At 44.5% G+C, this 17,836-nt stretch overlaps 1 protein-coding gene across 23 annotated transcripts in view; it reads left to right on the forward strand.

Moving 5' to 3' along the window:
* The window catches only part of PLCB4 (phospholipase C beta 4), a 182,531-nt gene that overhangs the window by 117,511 nt on the left and 47,184 nt on the right, over positions 1–17,836 (forward strand). For all 23 annotated transcript variants that reach the window (XM_038131218.1, XM_038131229.1, XM_038131232.1 and 20 more), the window contains 10 exons: positions 3,413–3,494; positions 4,205–4,305; positions 4,938–4,995; positions 9,500–9,608; positions 10,919–11,129; positions 11,715–11,808; positions 12,350–12,429; positions 12,868–12,952; positions 15,773–15,863; positions 16,981–17,076. In XM_038131218.1, coding sequence (XP_037987146.1) covers positions 3,413–3,494; positions 4,205–4,305; positions 4,938–4,995; positions 9,500–9,608; positions 10,919–11,129; positions 11,715–11,808; positions 12,350–12,429; positions 12,868–12,952; positions 15,773–15,863; positions 16,981–17,076 — 1,007 coding nt within the window. The remainder of the gene's footprint in view (positions 1–3,412; positions 3,495–4,204; positions 4,306–4,937; positions 4,996–9,499; positions 9,609–10,918; positions 11,130–11,714; positions 11,809–12,349; positions 12,430–12,867; positions 12,953–15,772; positions 15,864–16,980; positions 17,077–17,836) is intronic.

Genomic DNA, 17,836 nt, shown 5'->3' on the forward strand with positions numbered 1-17,836 from the left:
CCAGCAGGAGCTGCTGATCCCAGAGTGGGACACAGACACCCCGGGCTCAGCCTGGCATGGGGGTTCACTGCTGCCCCTCTGCCACGAGCCCTTAGTGCAGGGAAGGGACCAGGAGGAGACAGCAGGAGGGAGATGCAGGAGGAGGGGATGTGTGTCTGAGGAAGGCAAGCCAGGGAGCCCTGGGAAACGTGAGCTCAGTGCCTCTGCCTTGCAAGGGGCACCAAAGCTCCACATTTACCCCAGGCTTCCCCCAGTGCCTCTTGCCCTGGTTTAAACTGCTGGTGCTTCCCCTCCAGCTGACCTTTCCCTTTTACCTGTTCAGTCCACTTCAGCCCTGCTTCCTCCTGCTGCTGCTGCTGCTGCCAGGAGCAATTGCTGTAGCTCTGGGGATACAGATGGGAGGGTTTCTGTCTCAGGAACAGAACCCCCAGCAGGTCTGTTCAGCCGTAGGAATGTGTATCACAAGATCCACCTGTACTTCATGTTTACACAGTGGGGCAGTAAAACACCTCACCTGCAGAATCAGAGCTCCTTGCATTTCCTCCCAAGTTTGAAACAAATTTTGCACCTGTCACATTGCCCATAGGGAATAGGGAATGATGAGGAGCTGACACTCCTCAGGCTCTTGGTGGTAGATGCCATAAATATTCGTGACTCCTTGGTGTGCAGTTGGGAGTTGCAAAGTCACCAGGATTTCTCTCAAGGCACTTTTGGATTTCAGTGTATTCCAGGGTGTAGGTCTGCTGCTGTTGGTGTGCTGTGTTTGGGAGAGAAGAAATCCTGGCAGTCAGCAGTGTGAAAACCTTAGAAGAGTAGCACTCTTGCCTTTCGGGCTTTGATAAATTTTAGCAGTCTGAGTCTGGAGTTACATTTGCAGCTCTTGCGAAGGCATGGCATTTGTAAGATATTTTGGATGTTCAGATTTTGACACCACTGTAACAGATGAACAAACAGGTCAGTGTTTATTAAGAAATAAAAATCTGCTTGCTTTCTTCAACTTTCTGCTGGCAGAAAATACATTTTCTATGTGAGTGAGCTGCACCTGCTCATCTAGAGCCTGGTTAGAAATCAGCTTTGCTCAGACTGTGCTTCTGCCTTTGTATAATTACATTTAAAAGGGTTCAAGCAAGTTTAGGTTGCAACTATGAAAATATATAGTAAAAAAAGAAAGAGCTAAACGATGACAAATGAACCTTAAATCTGTTTTTCAGTAGTTTAATTAGGTTAATTTGAAAGTAGAGGTTTTTTAAGTGTGTTTCAAATCAATTACTCCAGAGTGTCTGGAAGAAATCTGTTGCAATGCTTCAGTGTTGGTTGGAAATCAAAGATAATTTCCTGTGCAGCGTAGGCAGGTCAAGCCCAGCTGATAAAGTCAGTGGAGCCGTGGTAGAAGATTGATTTGCACAGGTTGTGCTGGCTTGATTTTTGAGGTGATGGTTGGAAAGGGCTGAAGGTCTGAAGTAACAGAGTCCTTTAATCCATCAGCAAGCACAATAGAGCCGTATCCCTCAGTTCCAGAGGTGGGAAGTATTTTCAGTATTTATGGGGAAGTGCACGGGCATGTCTGCATGAGCCCCAAACCACTGCAGGTGGAACACGAGGAGTAAACACCCGTAGGTGTCAAGATGAATGTAAATCTGCTGGGATGAAGTCTCTTCTGATAGAAGGAAAAGCAGTTTTATTTGCAATAGCCTTGGCAAGATGAATGTGTCACACTGTATTTTTACAGTCTTTTTTGATTCATGCAATCTTCCCTGCACTGCTGCTGTCATTACAAATTACTGCTGCGCTTGCTGTCAGCTTTTGAGAAATAAAAAAATACATTTGGCATCAAAAATAAGTTCCCTGCAGCCATGGAATCTTGGCACACATCTGATTAATTACTTACACCAATATTACATGTTTTACAGGACATTTATTATTGGAGTCCAATTCATTACAAAAGACATAGAAATTTACAGGGCTGGAAATAGGTTGTAAATTGTAGAGCAAACATTACTCTGGGGTTTAGAATTAGCAGAAAAAAATAGTTGCCTGAGGATTTTTTTAAGAAACAAGTGCCTAAAGTTAAACTCAGTCTATATTTTAGTGAAAATATCTTGGTACTTATCAGCTTTGGAAAATTAAACAGCCAACTTAGATGCCTAAATAGGGACATAGAAATCTAACTGTTGTAAGGACCCAGCAAGAAAAAAAAACATGGCTAAGTTTTGTTAAAATATTTTTTTATCATTTAGATATTTTCACTTCCTGATCTTAATTTTATTAGTATGAAAATATTTACATAGGCAGTTTAGAGTGTTTTGGAGAATAAAACAACCATGAATTGCTATGGCAACAAATAGCAGCCACAATTTGTTTCAGGTCTCTTGCCAAGTGAAATTATTTATTATGCATGAGATTAACTAAAAGTCTCAGCAAATGTTTGTCTCGCTTGATGATAAAGAGCACCTCGTTCTCACCAGCACCACTGAGTGTTTCCCCGAGTACAGCTTTGGGTAGAACACGTCTTGGATGCAGGCCAAAGCTGCTCTCTCCAGACGAAGACACCAAAATCAAGGGGCTGTGGGTCACAGCATTGCAGCTCAAGCCCTAACGAACAGGCCGGGGAGCTGTCAGGTTTGGACCCCCTTCCAGACCCAGAGATTGTTCTGCCTCTTCTCAAACGGAATCTGAAACAGACACTCTCCTGTTACCCACACCAAATGGCTGCATTTCCGTGGCACTGATCTCATTCCAGGGAAAGCAGTTGTGCGCGGTGAAGTCATGCTGTGGGAAGAAGGAGAGGGCTGCTCCTCAGCCTGCTGGAAATGTTCCAGGGGCAGCTGAGAGGGTCTGGGTGCATGGCTGGCACAGGGAATTTGTTATTATCCTCCGAGGCTGTGAGGGCAGGCAGCACTGCAGCAGGGATTGGGATTTGGCTCGTGGCTGGGAGTCTGACAGCAGCAGCTGCTTGAAAAGGGAAGAGGAAGGAAGCTGCCTTTGGCAGGCACAGTTTAATGCCTGGTTCGGCAGGGAAGTCACCAGCCGGGAGTGACCGAGGGAGTCCCCTGCCTTGGAGAGCTGCTGCTTGGGGAGCAGTCACTGGTACCAGCACGCAGCCTAAAGGAGCAAACAGAAGAGTGCTCTGCATGGCTCTGTACCCCTGTGTGCTGGGGAAAACCCCTCCTCTGTTCTGTTCGCAGTCCATTATTTTGGAGTATTTCCTCATGGCTGGCTCGCAGGCAGAGCAGTGCTGCTCTCTGGAGCTCAGAGCCCTTTGTCCTCTGCTCTCTCACTTGGAACTGCCTCCATTCATCAGCTGAAGCCAGAGGAAAGTGTTGGCAGAGAAAGCAAGAGAGAGAGAGCTGATTGTTTAAAAATGACTGACATTTCTCTGGTTTTTCTTTCTCTCCACTGTTTTTTGTTTTAGCATAACCAGAACCTTTGCATCAGGTAAAACAGAAAAAGTCATCTTTCAGGCACTGAAGGAATTGGGTCTTCCCAGCGGAAAGGTATTTAGTGGCTGTGAATAACTGATTTTGTGTACTAATAAGGTGATGACTCATTCACGTTTGGAGCTGTAATTGAAGCCATTTGCATCACAAAAAGCGTGCCTATTGCGTGTTACTTACTAATCGCTGGAGTTGTTTACTAGAGCCAAAATGTAATTAAATCTGTATGGCACAGAGGTCCTTAAACCTCTTAGAGGAGGCTTCCCTTCTTTTCTGTCACAAACTACCTTTTGTTCATTTATGCTAAGTATATGAGCACAAAATATGCGTGTAATAGATTGTTTTGTTGAATTTCTGGGACTCCTCCTGCTCCTTGCTCCCTCCTTTGGAGAGCTGCTCTCCAGCTCTGTCCCGCTTGGAGTCGGAGCCCCTGCCAGCAGCCCCAGAGAGGTGATGCCTTGAACTTTTGGGGTTTGGATTGGTTTTGGTTTTTTTTAAGCTTCAGAAGAAAAATAGGTTGTTTTCCAGCTCTGTGTTTATGTAGAATTACTGTTAGTGTGAGGTTAGAATAAAAGCACATCAAACAGATCTGTGATAAAGATGAACTTAGAATTACTTTCAGAGAGTACAGAAGAAACCAGGTAAATTTATACTTGGGAAGGAGCTAAACCAGTTCTCAGTTGCTTTTTTTCTGATATAAGATATTCTCCTGGGGAAAGAGCACATAAGCTCTCTTGTCTGGATAAATGTACCTTTGCATTTCGTTGCAGAATGATGAAATTGAGCCTGCAGCTTTTACTTATGAGAAATTTTATGAGCTTACCCAAAAGATATGTCCCCGAACTGACATAGAGGACCTCTTTAAGAAGATGTAAGTTCAAATTTAATATAATCTTGCTTTAAAGACATGTTGTTGTATTTTTAGTCCATAGCTAATAGTGACAGAACACTGTAAAATTTATCTGCCCTTGAATCCTAGTAGCATCAGCAGTACTTTAGAACAAGCTCCAGTCTGTGTTTTACCCCTTCCTCCCTTCTCAGACTGTTAATGTAAAAGTTCACTCTGTATGTTAGAGCAACTTTTACATGAGTTAAAGGAACCACCTGGAGGGGATTTTTTTTTTTGCATTGGCTTTACTAACTACTGTAATTTTAACTTGCTCCTTTAGGTGATTAACACAGTATGTGAACTAATTAAATTAAGTAAGAAATTTTGGAGTTTGAAAAGTTTCTTTACCCAATTTATTCTCAGCTGGAGGACTTGCATGTTGTTTTTTGATGTAATGTGTGTTCAGGGACAGGAAGATACGTTGTGGGAGGTATACTGTGCCAAGCATAGACAGTTTAGCATGTTTTCTGTGACTGTTCATTTTGAGAATATCGAGCTACATTCAAGTAGAAGATAGTAGGTGGTTTAAAAGTATCAGCAATGTCAGCATGTAAATCATACCTACTGTAGCATCGTGTACAAAAACTTACATTCTCTAATAAATTCCTTTTCAGCAATGGAGACAAAACTGATTATTTAACGGTAGACCAATTAGTGAGCTTTCTAAATGAAGTAAGCTTTTTCATACATTAACTCCCACCCCAGTCTGTCTGCAGTGTTCTTCCCCCTCCCCTTGCATGCCCCGTGCCCCCGTTTGCTGCCTCTGACCCGCTGCTCTTGTGGAACAGTCAGCCCCGGCCCTGGGTGCTGCTGTGCTTGGCCTTGCAGCTGCCTCTCCTGGTTTCTTGTTGCTGTGTTGTGGTGTGTGTCCTGTGTGTTTGATGCTATTTGTGCTGTTCCATTCCACTAAAATGCACCCACCATTGGACTGCAGTGATTTCACCTGTAGGCTCTAAATACATCTACTAGTCCTTCTGGAACAGTAGAAAAACTGCAGTAGGTGTTTATAAACAGGGATTTGATTCTCCTCAGCAGTAGTATTTCAATCTGTTACACATCTAAGAGCTAACAGGATATTTTAGGAGTTTGTATATGATTTTTAAAAATACCATGTGTGCAGAATAGGACGAAATATTTTTATTGCTGTATTTCCAGAATAAAGCTGTTGGCAGAAGCATTTAGTGTTTCTTAAAAGCATCACAAGTGTGTGAAGTAGTTCAGTAAACAGTGTGGGCTTGGCTCTTTTCTATTCCTAAGGCACAGTAAGTTATGGAAAACTGCCTTGTTTGCAATTCCAGCAATCAATGCAGTATGTGGATTTGACAAGAGACACCCATGGAAAACAGACACATCCCACTTGGTTTTGTACCAGTAGATTATTGTCATCCTGAGCATGGGAAGCTGCCAGCCTCACTGTGTGACATTTTTAGGTGCATTACCAAAAAAAAAATCTCTCCATCTAAAATTGTTTTAGTAGTTATAGTTCAATTGTATATATGTTTATATATGTACATGTTTAATTATTGCATAGTTCAATCTGAAGATCCAAGCTGTAAGTTCCCTATATATCAAATTTAGAATATAATTTTATTTTTCAGCACAGAACGTGTGCCTTACTCTTCACTGAACCTGAATTACTTGTAGAAAGGGTATTCAAAAAGAAAAGAGAGAGAGAAGATTAAGAGCTTGATTACATAATTGGGGTTACATACTTGGGGCTTCAGTTCCTATCTTACTGCTGTGGGACATCCTTTTATCACAGCTATTTCCACAGTTCAGTGTCTGAATGTTTGCAGGGCTGGGGTCACAGTTAGGGCTTGTCATCTTTGCTTCTGCACTGGGGAGAGAAAGGACAGTGTTGTGATTTAAATTAGAAATGATCCCTTTAGGCACCTCAGCCCCCCGCTTTAAACCACATTAGTTTCTGATTTCTTTGGTGTCACTCCTCATTTTCAGGTAAATTACTGTTTTATCTTTATTTTAAAATTGGTCTCTACTTGTTTTAAAGTGTAGTTCCTTGAACCTTAACTTCTGAAGAAAAGCTGCCAGCATTTGTAAGAACCCCCTGTTTCCAGTAACTGATTGAAAAATTAAAATTGAGTTGCTGTGCTCTCAATTTTGTGTGACTTTAGCAGTTCTTTTTACAGAATTAGAAACGTTATTTTATTGGTAGTGTTGGGGAACAATGCATCTTGTTGACTGCATTCATATTGACAGAATACATTTTGCAGTTGGAAATCCTGTGCTGGGCCCCTTTGGTTCAGAGGGATAAATTACTCAAGTGTTTTTTCTAGGGTAGGACAAAGCAATGCCTTTGGTCTGTGTTGGAGGTCTTTTGGCCTCCAAACGGAGTTTAAAGTTTCGGTCATGATTGGAAAGGCACAAAAGCACCCAGAATGTGCCTCCTGGAGGGATCACTGCTGTGCCCTGGCTGCTGGCCAGCCCTGCAGTTAGCAGCGGTGGCTAGTGCTGGCAGATATAAAGGGTTATTGTCATGACATGGGAGAGGGGAGTCACTTGGCAGAGCAGCTCTTCATGAGACTCTTGAACTGAAATTATTTGGAAGTAACCTCCAAGGCATGCTGCAGAAGCTCTAAGTGTTATGGGTTTTTAAGGAGCACGAGGGTATGTTACTGGGGAGGAGAGGAGAGTGAGCAGCTTCCTGGAGTTTTTCCAAACTCCTGTCTCTAGTTGACTTTTAAATGCTGCTGGCTGACAGATGATTTAATTGTGCTTCAGTATTAAAGCTTCTGGGAAGTTTTTAGAAACTTGATTGTTGTCATGCACTGAGTATTTTGTCTAGATCTCCTATTTTTAAAGTCAAATTTTGGGGAAAAAAAAGGAAAGGGGCTGAAATCACTACCACTGAGATTTGCTGCTGCACTTCATTTACAGCAATAAAATAACGAGGCGAGTAACACTTTAAATGAGATTTTCAGGAGTCTGCCCAGTGCTCATCCATTCTTTTGTGAGGGAGGTATGGGGAGATCCCTTCCTATTCCCCACTCCTTGCTTCCTCCCTCCTTCCCTGTCCCTCTTTCCATCCCCCAGCTGTTCATTTCCCCAAAGGACCTTCTCACCAGTGCCAGGACAAATGCTGGTTTTAGGCAGAACTGGCTTTAGCCCACTTTGAGCTGTGTCTCAGTCTGCACCCACTCCGAGGTGCTGGGGGCAGGCTGGGGAGGCTGGGAGAGCTTTTCTCTCTTTGCAAACCCTCTGGGCACCCTTTCTCCCCTTGTTTCCAGTCAGTGCACCCTCATCAGGCTGGGAGTGCCTGGTGTAAGGGTGCCCTGTGTGGTGGGGCGACCAGAGCAACCAGACACAGCTTTGTTGCAGGTACACAGTTAATCCTGGGGCGTGTGATCTTTTGAGATGAAATTTCACACTTCAAGTTTTGGTGAAAACAAAACACAAGTTCCCTGTGCCGCCAAGCTCTGGGGTGCAGAGCGTGTCCCCAGGAGACACTAGAGAACATGATCACTTTTTAAAAGTAGATCTTTATCTGTTGCCAAGTCTGTTTTTAAACGAAGGGAACATAAGGATACCCTTTTGTTCCACTGGAGGATCAAAAATGAGCAGTGATCCCTGCTAGTGGAAGACTATTTTGCTCTCAGCTCCTTCTGATAACTCTGGGACTTTTTCTCGAGAGGAGACTTTTTGTTTTATCCCATTGATTTTCTTCTGTTTGCTCATTACTAACTGTAGAAGAAAGCCAGTGGGGAAGAGCCCTGTTCTTGAGCAGAGAACCTTCCCCACTATTTCTGGCCATTTTTCCGAGGTGCTGTATTGTCACTAAGGGTGGAAAGCCTTGTCATTTGTCACCGTGGAGCTGTTGCATGCCGTGTTGTGGTGGTGTTGGTGTGTCCTGCATCCATCTGCTCTCTGTGGTGTTTGGTCTGAGTGTTCCTGGGCATCCCCACAGCCCCTCTGGCCTGGACAAACCAGACTGCCAGCAGCATCACTTGAAACATCCCTCCCTAACTGCATGATTGACTTGGCATTGGTTGGAATTTCTTGGAGGTAATTAAGCACATGCACCAATGGATTGGTTGTAAGAAAAGAGATTGGATATTACTTTTCCTATGGAAAAAAAAAATTTAAAAAGTTTCCACATAAGGAAGTACAGCAAATGCTGATAGTGCTGTGTAAGCCATGTCAACACCATCCTGTCACTCCAAATTCTTGACTGCCAATATGGGGGTGGCCTCTTACATCTCTGCATTCTGCTGAGACTAAAGCTTGGAAACTGTGCTTCTTCTGGGGTAAAAGAGTGTTTTCACAGTCATATTTATTTCTTTGTTTTGTTGCATCTGCTTACATGCCACTTCTCTGTCAGTTCTGGTTTTAATTTTCTTTTAATGGAGAATCAGGCACACAGTGTGCAGCTCTAATCCAGCATGGAAGGAAACCCAAAGTTACAAAGTACACTGTAGAGTGAAAACATACACATTCTGAATTTTATTAGTCTGTTTGAAATCACTGCTAAATTGTACCTAAACATAACAAATTATGAAATTCTAATATTGTAAATGATTGGGAATTAAGAGATGATGCTGTGAAATTCTTGTGCATATTTATTCCAAGTACTTGTGCTGGTTTTTGAATAGTTAAAAACACAATGTTTCCACGATTCACAAATAGTCATCCAGTACTTGCACATTTCTAAACTCAAATTTCAAATTCTGTATTTACAGTATAGCTTTATTTTACTTTTTTGCTTTAGCTGTAGGTATTGTGTAAGACTTGCATTTTTGGAGAGGTGGTTACAGTGCCGCCAGTCAAGTCTGTCACTTTCAAAAAAAAGATGAGAGAGAGAATTACAAAGGGACATTTAGCTATTTGTTTTCAACATCTCGTTTGCACAGAGTCCATTTGCAGTCATTATTTTCATGAATAAGCCAGAGTAAGACCAGTTATATGATTGCATTGGATTTTTCTTTTTTACAAATATTTTTGTGATCAAACTGCCTAGGTTCCTTATGAAAGATCAAGCTCATTTTCTGCCTAATGCTGAAGTTGCTGTTGAACAGTCTGTAAATTTTAGGGCTGCTTTTTTTTTTTTTTTTTTTTTTTTTAAATGTCCACTTCTTTCTTTCTATCTGCAGTAATGAAATGCTCTTGGGTGATAGCCATGCACTGTATTGTTTTGCTGAATTCCCTTGTTTCCTCACCTTAGCATCAACGAGATCCTCGGCTCAATGAAATTTTATTTCCCTTTTATGACACAAAAAGAGCAATGCAGATAATTGAGACTTATGAGCCAGATGAAGACTTGAAGAGGAAAGGTAAATGGGGGAGGAAATTCGGAGTTCACTGGGTTTGGGCATTTGGGGAATTTGTTCTGAAGCATTCAGGCTTTTCAAAGGGAGTTTGCAGTCCCTGTGGTCTGGGGGACAAGCACTTGTGTAGGGTGCTGGACCAGGAATCTGCTCTGCTGGAAAAATACCTCCCCTTCAAAATCAGAATTTTTTTTTTTTGCCCCCTTTCTTTCATACTCAGGATCAGCTGAGAGGACTTCAGTAAAACATTCTGGAGCAGTTCACCCCTGGCTGACACCAAGCACAGAAATTTAAGCTCCATTAGGGTTTGTGGTTTTTTTTCAGAAAGTTAGAAGTAGAATGGAAACTGGGATCACTCCACTTCTCTGTGTAAGAGAAAAGTAGACTTAAAGAAAATGAAAATAGGACTGCTGCAACCTTGCCTTAACAATAGCTGAGTGTTTATAAATTACTTCAGAGAAAGCAAGGTCAAAATTCGTGCCAGGTAACCATTCCCTGCAGCAGCTCTTTGTGAGTAATCCCTTCTTCCCTATCACAGATAATTTTCATTTTTCAGACTCTTGGCCTCTTTAAAACTGATGTTGCCATACTGATTATTCCTAATTTGGTTTCATTGAAAATTACCCCTTAATTTGTATTTTTTTATACTTTATTGAAGCACAGACCAGCAGACAGATAAGAGAGGTGTTATGAATTCTGTGTTCTGAATTCCTGTATGTGCCATGTTCGTTGTAGGCTTCTGTTTTCCTTTACAAAGGTATGAATGTGTATTTCAAACAGTAAACTGGAAGGTGTTGTAGATTTTCCTAATGGTTTGTGAATGAAGCCCTACAGAGGTTCTCAGGTGCATGTCCCCATGTCTGTCAGTGGGGAGCAGCCTCTGCATGAGCTGTGACAGTGATGTGGCACAGGACTAACTGTGAAAGGGGGGAGGAAAGGGCCAGAAGGCTGCTCCACACAAACTCACAGTCCCTGACTTCAGAAGCCCCAGAGATCAGAACTGTTGGGACTGTTCTGAGGAGATGCCACCACCTGTTTGCCTCCTTCACCTCCTTTTTGCCCTAATTGTGCTGATGGTGAGTGCTGCACCTCAGGCGTTGAGCTGGTGGGCACCTGGATTTAATTTGGGAACATCATGGCACATTTTGCACCAGCTGCTGGGCAGCCTGGAGCAGAGGAAGGGGAGAGCTGCTTGCCTGCAGGAAGCCGTGTAAATAGCAGGTTCTGTGCTGGAATTCCTGCCCTGTGATGTGGTTTGAGTCCCGTGGGCCCTGTGCTCCTGGCAGTGATTCACCATGCCTCCTTGCTCCTTGCAGGTGTCATATCCAGCGATGGCTTCTGCAGATACCTGATGTCAGATGAAAATGCCCCCGTGTTCTTGGACCGTTTGGAATTGTACCAGGAGATGGACCATCCCCTGGCTCACTACTTCATCAGCTCCTCTCACAATACCTATCTAACAGGCAGGCAGTTTGGGGGCAAGTCTTCAGTGGAGATGTACAGACAAGTGCTTTTGGCTGGATGCAGGTTGGAAGCAGGAGATAATCCATATTTGTGAATCTAATACTTTAAAACTGCTGCATAATGTACCTTGGTGTTGATATCTTGTACAATTGAATGTGTAAATATGTTAGTGTGGCAAATGAAAACATGTGTTTGTTTGAGAATCTTATTTTTCTCACAAAGGCAACTCCAGGCAGAGGAATGTAGAAATTACATCGGAGAGAGTTTGTGAGAAAGTTAGCAGAAGTTTGATCTCAGAATGACAGCTGAAGAATTTCAGAGGGCTTTCTGCTTTATAATGATGAAGTTTATATGTTCATGAGAATCAGGAAATTTATGATTTCCTGCCTAACTTGACTTAATAGAATGAGAATAAGAGTGGCTCAGTGCTAAAGACATTATTGTCCAGATGAGAATATACTGACTCGCACGTGCCATATTTAAGGTGGCATATCCAAAGCTATAGAAATAACACATGTACAGCTTAGGAGGAGTTGTGCAATGCCCAAAACTGATTTGTAACTTACTGCTCTGACCATCACTGCTGAAACATGTCCCAGGTAGCTCACCTGTAATAAAACACTAAGTTTATTTTCCTTGGATCTTCAGGTGTGTCGAGCTGGACTGTTGGGATGGCAAAGGTGAAGACCAAGAACCAATAATAACCCACGGGAAAGCAATGTGCACAGACATCCTTTTCAAGGTAAATGCCTGGCCCCTACACCTGGCAGCAAAGGCCAGGACAATCCAGGCAGGCAGCCTCTCCTCCTCACACTGGAATGCTGCTCCTGTGGGATGCCCTGACACAGGCAGGGTTTCTGGCCCAGCCTTTGGGGCTCTTTCCTGACTTGCAGCACCCACCCCTGTGCTCATCTGCCTTCCCACAGAACCTGCAACAAGCAGCCTTGCTGCTTTGGCCCCACTCCTTCAAATCCTGGGGCCCTTTGCAGCACAGAATAAATATCTTCTGTGTTGTCTGAGGATTCTCACTGTGGGAAAGGCCTGAAGGAGTTCCTGTGGGAGTAGGAGTTCCCCCTCTGATGGCTGTGGGTGAAGGTGCCATCCTGCTGCAAGTGCAGGGAGGTTGTGGGGGGCATCAGAGCACAGGGGTTTTCTGCCTCTGTTCATTTGCACATTTAAGACATCCCCATGTTTCTAGGGTCGGGTGGATAATAAAAAATCCCTTTCATTAAGTTTTTAATTTAATCCATTCTGACTTGTATCCTGTTGTTGCTTTTTTGCAGGATGTAATTCAAGCCATTAAGGAAACAGCATTTGTTACATCAGAGTACCCTGTCATTCTTTCATTTGAAAATCACTGCAGGTGTGTAGTGCCCATGGTTCACTTTTAAACTGTGCATTGTCTGAGAGAGATGATATAGTTTAAAATACTGTGATATGATACTTGAAAACTGTGGGGAGATATGCAGGCGTACTGGATGCCACTAATACACTAATCAATCTTTATGTAGCTTAATAGTGGCAATATTTTTATCCGTGATAAAGCTCTGAAATGTGTTTGGATGTTCCGTTAGCTGTGTGAGATTCAGTTACTCTACTTTTTTGGTCTTGTTAAATTCATCTATGTCAAATAATAGACTTTTATTGACAGTATAATTACAGTAAAGTAATACTTCTCAGTTGAAACGAAGTGGGCAGTGTATAATTTGGGATGTCTCCATTACTTAGCATTATTCTTGTGTGCTGGGTGATAGTGATTTCTTTTTTATATTGCAAAATTAACTGGCATAATCTTTTCCAGCAAATACCAACAGTACAAGATGTCAAAATACTGTGAAGATCTTTTTGGAGATCTCCTGTTGAAGCAGCCTCTAGAAACACATCCAGTATGTTCCAGTGTGCCAGTCTCTGTTTTTTGTATTAATTTTATTTAAAAGAGATGATAAACTGAGACCACATCACCTTTAGTGCTGTTCACTGCCAGTCCTGTGCTTTCAGAAGTGACTAGTGGCTTTGGGTGGCTGTGCTTTCTGGTGTAAGCTTGTCTTTATCTGTTTTGTTTAATCTCTTCTGTACAGGGCTCTGGCAAGCAGCCTGGGGAAATCCCCCCTTGATGTGGGATGTAGTATCAGTACCTACATAAAACACCACGTGCATTGGCTTTGCAGGTCATCCCTCACTCTGAAATTGCCAGTCACTGTTTACAAACAAGTAATTGTAACAATTACTCACAAATTGCATGGCCTCAGCTGAGGAAACCTCCTCTTTCAGCTGCACATTGCATGTTCCATGCTCTGGGTCAGGCCCTGCAGTCTAGGTGGCCCCACTGGTGCATTGAGAATTAAATTAAGCACCGAGAGTTCCCTGCAGTGTCACTTGGGCTGTGGAGTGCACTGTAACAGGCATGCACTTCACCTTCCTGCATGGCAGGAGGTAACAGCAGACACTCCTTCACAAACACAGAATTTGAGACTTAACAGCTTGTTACACAGGCCTCCTCCAGACCCTTCTTGCTCCTTGAGATGAGCTGACTGTGTGCCAGCCATCACCCAGAGCCTGCAGAGGCTCCCTGGTGCTCTGGGGGACCACAGCGAGAAGGGCCCAGCCTCACCTTTCAGTCGGGGTGCTCCCTGCAGCTTTGCTTGTCCTGGCTCTCCCTGCACGTTGCAGGGCCAGCAGCACACAGGGCTTGCTGGGTGTCAGGTGTGTGACCTTACCACTCTGTCACCCCTGAAAGGTGGCTCTGGGCAGCTGGGGCTGGGCTCCTTCTCCAGCAGCACTGGCAGAACCAGAGCACACAGCCTCGAGCTGCACCAAGGGAAATACAGGCTGGATATTAAGAAGAAGTTTTTCACAGAAAGGGCGACAAAGTTCTGGAATGGCTGCCCAGGGAGGTGGTGGAGTCCCCATCCCTGGGTGTGTTTAACAAAGCCTGGATGTGGCACTGGGTGCCAGGGTGCAGTTGAGATGTTGGGGCTGGGTTGGACTCGATGGTCTTGAAGGGCTCTTCCAACCCAGTGATTCTGTGGATTCTGTGAAAAGTGCATCCCCAAGAACTGAATCTGCAGTGCCCCCTGTGAGGTTCACAGCACGCTGACACATCCCTCACAAGAAGCTCCCAGCAGCTCTCTGGGAAGGCTAAAACAGAGCTGCCCAAAGGCTGCCATGCCCCCGGGCCCAGAGTTTAGCTCAGCTGCCTGTGCTGTGCAGCACTGCTGAGCCCTCTGCATTCTGTGTCCTCTCCTCCTGGTCGGGGGTTCAGTGCCCAGCTGCTGAGGAGGCAAACGCTGCGGAGATGGCAGGAGCAGCCCTTGGCAAGAGCGTGGATCTGAGAACCCGGGCCAGTGCCCGAGGGGGGCAGGCCAGGAGTGACATGGAACTTGGCTGCAGCAGCTTGAAGTAAACCCTTGGCTGCAGGGTTTGAAGTAAAAGCGAATGTTTGTCCCAGCGGGCATCCCGTTGTGGCCCTGTGTGGGAATGCAGCCTGGCAGAGATGAGCTCTGCAGCACTGACATCTAGTGGAGTTACACTTCTAGCTGGTTGGGTTGATATGATGGGGTTTTTTGGGGGGGGGTGTTTTTGTTTTGTTTTTGTTTGTTTGTTTGTTTTTTGGGGTTTTTTTTGGTTTTTTGCTGGGTTGTTATTTGTCACCTCTGCTGCTTTTATTTGTTTTCAATTCGTGGTGTTTTGTTCTTCTGGAGTGCTGCTTCTCTCTAGCTCAGATTGGATTAAGAGATCAGAATATCTGAATAGTTCTTCTAAGAATTTTCACTATTTATGGAAATACCTTCTGCTCCTGTATCATTTAGGCTTCACTGGAAACCCCGTCTGTAATGGTGCTAAGAATGCCAGGTTGTGGGTTCAGTCTCTGTATGGGCCATTCTCTTGAGAGTTGGACTCAAAGATCCTTGTGGGTCCCTTCCAACTCAGAATATCCTGGGATTATACCAGCAACTCCCTGCATAAAATTCTTAGCAGGCCTGAGGTGGGGAGGGTGCTAATCACCTTACCCAAATCTGTTTCTCAGCCTCAGTGATGCAATGGGGCTTAAATCAGAGGATTTCACACTTTTCCTCTTTTCTGAATAATATTTTTTCTCCTTCCCCAAACTGGAACTTTTATTAATGCTTCCTTTTGTGTGTGTGTGTCCGTGTGTCCCCTTTGCCTTTGACAAGTACTGTATTTGTGACCCTGCTGGCAAAACCAGCCCCCATTACCCAGCTGAGGACTGGGTATTTTCCATGCCCCATGCCAGTCCATTCCACTCTCCAGGTGGGTCACTGCAGCTCCAGGGGACCGTAAAAGGTGATTTGTTTAGAGATCAGATGATAACAGGCTGAGCTGTGGCTTGGGCTGTGTGAGCCACAGGGAGAGGGAGGGAGGGGAAGCAGGAATTCCTCTGAGAGGAGGTGCAGGTCACATCCACGCCCCCTGCCTGGCAGGAGAGATGGGAAATGTTGGGAGCAGTGCAGCTGAGTGCTGGCTTAGCCAGCAGCTTGAGCTGAGCACAGCTTCCCCCTGGGACAGGGGAGAAGGAGAGCAGACTGTGGAACTGCAGTCACACAACCTCCTGGGGTGTGCCTGAGGTGGCCCTGCTCCTTCACTGCCCCTTGGTGCTGCTGTCCCCAAATCCGGATCCCAGACAGGGACAGGGAGGCCGAATGGCTGTCATTATCACTGAGCGTTTCCTTTGCATTGTTTTACAGCTTGAGCAAGGTAAAGCCTTACCATCTCCCAATGACCTCAAAAGAAAGATTCTCATAAAGAATAAAAGGCTGAAACCTGAAGTAGAAAAGAGTAAGTAACGTTTGTCAAATACTAAATAAACAAAAGTCCAGATCGCTGCAAACAGGCTTTGGTACCAAAGTTTCCAGATTGTTTGTACTTTAGTGCTGGAAGAATAGAGTTCTATGGAAATACCATTTGGTTTGCCCTTGTGTTTCATGTGAGTGCCAGTCTAGGCCTTGATATCAGCATGCTGCACAGGCACAGACAGCCCCAGAAATGTAATCCTGGGACTTTTATCAGACTGCTGGTTGAGCTGAAATATCAGGCAGATAGAATCTCCTGTCAGCCCTGCCAGCACCAGTCTGTTTGCATTGCTGTGTTCTTCCAGGATAAGCATGAAATGAAATGGAATTTAAAATTGCTCTTCTTGCTGTTGTTGCCAGTTGTGATATTTATCTCCTTTCAGTAACAATAATGTTGCTGTATTAGCTCCCAGTATGGCTGTAATGATAAACCCTGGTCCTTCTCCATCCAAAGATAAGCACCCAGAGCTTACACTGGCTGCAGTCATACATGGCTGTGCCCTCCTGCCTGAACTGCCCATGGAAACACAGCTGAAAATCCAGGCACTCTGCCTCCATTTGCAGGGGTCAAGCACGGCAGAGACAGCTGTCTGTTTATCCTGTGAGGAAGTCATGTGCTTACTCCAGACACCTTTCAAGCCTATGGAAGTTTAGGGGAATTTCTTCACAGCAGGGGTGGTTAGACATGGGGATGGGCTGCCCAGGGAGGTGGGGGACTCGCTGTCCCTGGAGGAGTTTAAGGGGAGACTGGCTGTGGCACTCAGCCACTCTGGTTGGCAAAGGTGGTGGTTTGGGCAGAGGTTGGATGCAGTCTCACAGACCTTTTCCAACCTAACTGATTCTGTGCTTCTGTGGAATATTTTCCTTAACTTCAGTGAGCTTTGGACACAGCCCTTACTGGCCACTTTTCAGATCTAACAGCAGCCTGTGTTTATTGGTGCTACTCACTCTGTAAAGTTTTATAACCAACTGAAAAGCCAGAGGACTCATTAAACAGAATGATCTGAGGATCAGGGAATCATTTGTGATGGTTCTCTTGTATTTCTTTGTGCTACAAACTGTTCATGTCACAACTAATTTAATTTCATTTTTCATGTTAACAGAACAGCTTGATGCTCTGAAGAAGATGATGGAGGCTGGGGAAACTACTGCTCCTGTAAATATCCTGGAGGATGATAATGAAGAGGAGATAGAAAGTGGTGAGGATTTCCTGGGGAAGGCTCTCAGGCCTTGCCTGTGGCAGATCCCTGGGCTGGGTGCTCCTTTCCCTCGTGCCTGTGCTCTGTGGCAGCAGCAGCAGCAGCTCTGGGCTCAGTGCAGAGCCATCTGTACAGACCCCAGCCTTGCCGCCTCACCCCAGACAGTTCTACCTTCCACTTACTGGTCAGAAGCTGTGTCAGAGCACCAACCAAATCAGATTTTCATTCTGTCTGGGAGAGAGAGACTGAGAAGTTGTGTTCTTTGCTTTGAAAACACATATTGTCACTGTGTTTAACACTTGGGTCAGCATCAGAGGGGATCATTGCATTATACTGTATAAGGATAAAATGAGGGGAAGGATTTTTCTTGCCAAACCTCAGTTATCCTCAGTGTAAATGTACAGCTCTGAGCCAGTGATGCAGCCAGCAGAGAAGAATTCATGTATTTGGGTGTGATCCACCCTGTGTGTTTTAAATGTGCACCTTCAGAAGGTGTAAATCACCCCCCACCTGCCAGTGTCTGAACCCAGGGACTGGCCTGTGCCCTGTGTCACAGGAATGTCCCAGATTTAGCTTACCACCTCCTCATCATTTATTTTACTTTTTTTTTTTCTCTTTACATTTTAGCTTTGAGTACTGTAGATTCTAATGGAAAATCACCTTAAAAGCAAATGAGAACAATTCCCTGTAGTGGGGGCACACAAGGAGCCTGACATTGCACTCAAGAAGCCTGGCCACTGGCACCTTCTTAGATCTTTAT

The sequence above is a fragment of the Motacilla alba genome, chromosome 3 (genome assembly GCF_015832195.1).
Source record: "Motacilla alba alba isolate MOTALB_02 chromosome 3, Motacilla_alba_V1.0_pri, whole genome shotgun sequence".
NCBI classification, from domain to species: domain Eukaryota; kingdom Metazoa; phylum Chordata; class Aves; order Passeriformes; family Motacillidae; genus Motacilla; species Motacilla alba.